Consider the following 3,347-nt stretch of genomic DNA (forward strand, 5'->3'; position numbering starts at 1 on the left):
TTTAATAACAGAGCAGTAGATTGGAAAAAGCCCTGTGAATCCCTGACTCTTGCAAAGAGTCGTACTTCAACACTGAGGAGAGGAAAAACCCCCAGTGGAGGAAACCTCTAAGGAGCCATGGCTGAAGGACTACCCCTCCTCTGGGCAAGGGAGTAAAAAGCCAACATTTGATGTCAGGTAGCTGAAGAAAGTCTGATAAATGGCAAGTCCGGTATTGAGAACAGAAACCGAGCCCGGAATCTGCCTCTTAATGCAGCAGAATATATCTGACTGCGGAAAGTACGGTAAATGCCAAGTCCGGTATTGAGAACAGAAACCGAGCCCGGAATCTGCCTCTTAAGGCAGCAAAATATATCTGACTGCGGAAAGTCCAGTAAATGCCAAGTCCGGTATTGAGAACAGAAACCGAGCCCGGAATCTGCCTCTTAAGGCAGCAGAATATATCTGACTGCGGAAAGTCCAGTAAATGCCAAGTCCGGTATTGAGAACAGAAACCGAGCCCGGAATCTGCCTCTTAATGCAGCAGAATATATCTGACTGCGGAAAGTCCGGTAAATGCCAAGTCCAGTTTTGAGAACAGAAACCGAGCCCGGAATCTGCCTCTTCATGCAGCAGAATATATCTGACTGCGGAAAGTCCGGTGAATGTCTTGTCCAGCAATGTACAGATGGATTTAGTTGTCTTCCTGGCGCTCTGCCCCTGGTTCTTAACTTTATATTTTATTGGGGGTTTTCTGGGTCCTGGGTCTTTTGCCTCAGAATGATGGAGACGCCTTCTCTGGACAACATTAATGACAAATTCTGAGAGAGAAAAAAGAAGAAAGAGCATGTATCATAAAACTGATGCAATATATTCTTTTCTTCTCTTAAATGTTTCTGGGGCACATGAGACTTTCACACATTATCTACTCACCTGGAAATCTGTATAGTACATAATCGGGAATATTAGCAGGCCAACAAATCCCACCCACTCGCCTACCATGCCTATCATAGAGAAGATCTGCAGAAGATAGAGGGAGAGAATAGAGAATGTTAGTGTCCAGCTTTTCTCACCAATGGCTCTGGTATGGAGTGAGATGGGAGGATGGCATGTCCTTCAAGAGTTTCTCTATTACTATTACGCAAGGTTGTGAATATTGACATAAACTGACCTCTTTACAGTGATCATTGTTACATAGGCGGATCATGGTGAAGTCTAAATCAACTGGAAGAAGGTGTTAAGGAGAAGTAAAAAAAGTGTATTATTACAGTGTTTACTGTCATGTCTGATCCGCTCTACAATGGAGTCCCAGACAGCTGATAATCTCAAATGTATCCAGCACACAACATTGCACTGTACCAGTCAGGTATAAAAGGATACAGATCAGCAGTGCCACAATGGTCACCAAGGTTGATGCCAGTCTTATGTGGCACACGTGACGACTGCTGAAGGATTTCTCATACAGGCATATAGCTTGGCTCAGGTTGTAAACGGCAAATAAAAAAAAGCCAGTTCCTGCTCCGATACTGTGAGCTATGGGATTGATCTTCGTCTAGAACATAAACAGAAATATAAATGTCATCAATGAGGTCATCAAGAAGATCTGAGAATAGAGAACAGCAGAAGACGCAGGTGGAGTGTAATTATATAAAGACTAAAATGGTCCAAACACAGTATATATTGTATATATACATAGACTTCAGTGGCCCCGGGCATTGACCCTCTCTAACTACTTGTCCTGAGCCCTCTGTGTACTACTGGATACTTATATAAAACCTGATAACTCACCGAACATACACCAGTCACGGCACTGGCAATACATGCGAGCCATCCCATGGCGTATAGGATTTTCTGGTAGATGATATTTCGCTTCTCTGATGGTTCAGAATGGAGGATCATGAACCTGTATTGGACGGAAACGACGCCAGCTCCTGAAATAGACAATACATGTCATCATTATAATTTCTATACACATTTGTAATAACCTACAGAAGTCAGTGATGATTATAATCTCCAGTGATGACCACCGTTCAGCGCTAAATAATGATTACAGCTCTGGAGTCGCTGAGCTCTTCATCATCTTATCTCTATATAGGAAACTGCATCCACTTACCTAGAATGGAAGTCACCATGAAAACGATGGTGAAGACCACCGATTCTGGGAACTCTGCTCCCATAGCACTGGGGGAAAAAAAGCAAAATATTGGATGTTAATGGGGAAACAAGTGGCAGAAATGTCTCATCATCAAGAGCAGAGGAGACTTTATGTACTTTTACCTGCCCCACTATATATCCTTTACTTCCCCAGTACAATTTATAATCCAGTAATAATAATAGTGATAATAATGTAATAATAACATCCCCGGAATGACACCGATAACAAGACAGTAATAATTACAATGCACGGTCAGGAACCTCATCCCGTCCCCTCTTACCTGATGTACAAAGATTCTGAATGGCCTAAGGTGACAGTGATGGTAATTGTGGCGCAAAGGCCTAATAGTGACCATGTGGTGAAGAGGATAGGCAAGAATGCCAAACCCCGAATCTCCATGGCGCAAAATAATAGATTTGCTCAGCTCAAGTAAAAGTCTGACTGTCTCTCTCTGTATTCACAGATAATCTGGCTCAGGTAATGTCAGGCAGTGGTTTTCCTAGGCTCAGAACTCGGTGATGTCACTAGCTTCTGTGATGTCATCATCACATATACCTGGATCTGATTGGTCCTCACTAGCTTATATGCCTAAATGTGATTGGTCCTCACTAGCTTCTGTGATGTCATACCTGGATCTGATTGGTCCTCACTCAGTATTGTAGATCTTATGTGTGAATATACAGTGTGTGTATATACAGGGCCGGTTCTAGGTGAAATGGGGCCCTGGGGCGAAAAACAATATGGGCCCCCCTCCCCATGACACTTGCTGACTTTAACGTCCCGTATTGACTCTGGAGATTTAATTTGTGTACGTTTATACAGAAGAAACTGTATATTGTGTGGCACAGTGTATGCTATATGTGTATAACAAACATATTTCACATGAAAACTTACAATTACTTGGCTTGGCCCTTGGGGATCTCGGACACCACTTCAACACTTTGGCTGGGGGCTCGGCGGAGCTGATGTTGTGTTTTATCCTAATGAGAAAGATTTCATAATAAGGATTTGGAGAAGGGGCAGAGGGATAGCAGAGCAGGGAGAGGCTGGTGCTGCTACTAGGGGGCTCATACCATGGGGGAGTAATAAAGCCCACCATAATGCCCCGCCAGTAGAAATAATTCTCCTTATAATGTGACAGTGCAAAAAATACCCCCTTGTAATGCCCCCAGTTGAGCTAATGTTCCAAATAGTGCCCCCATAATGTGCCCGT

At 43.4% G+C, this 3,347-nt stretch overlaps 1 protein-coding gene across 1 annotated transcript; it reads right to left on the reverse strand.

The window, feature by feature from the left end:
- Positions 1-719: 719 nt before the first annotated feature.
- LOC121005575 lies at positions 720-2,156 on the reverse strand. The gene is made up of 6 exons (XM_040438350.1): positions 2,093-2,156; positions 1,768-1,910; positions 1,339-1,531; positions 1,151-1,203; positions 913-999; positions 720-800 (listed from the first exon to the last, which is right to left on the reverse strand). Exons 1-6 carry the CDS (start codon positions 2,154-2,156, stop codon positions 720-722), a joined length of 621 nt encoding a protein of 206 aa, XP_040294284.1.
- Between the last annotated feature and the right edge of the window lie 1,191 nt (positions 2,157-3,347).

This window comes from Bufo bufo, chromosome 6, assembly GCF_905171765.1.
Source record: "Bufo bufo chromosome 6, aBufBuf1.1, whole genome shotgun sequence".
Taxonomy (NCBI): domain Eukaryota; kingdom Metazoa; phylum Chordata; class Amphibia; order Anura; family Bufonidae; genus Bufo; species Bufo bufo.

Bases quoted from the DNA above. Each gene is read 5' to 3' on its own strand.
- LOC121005575 (XM_040438350.1), bottom strand. From the start codon at position 2,156: ATGGGAGCAGAGTTCCCAGAATCGGTGGTCTTCACCATCGTTTTCATG. The intron at 1,911-2,092 runs GTAAGTGGATGC...TGTCTATTTCAG, and splicing joins CATGGTGACTTCCATTCTAG to GAGCTGGCGTCGTTTCCGTC. The intron at 1,000-1,150 runs GTCAGTTTATGT...TATCTTCTGCAG, and splicing joins ACAATGATCACTGTAAAGAG to ATCTTCTCTATGATAGGCAT.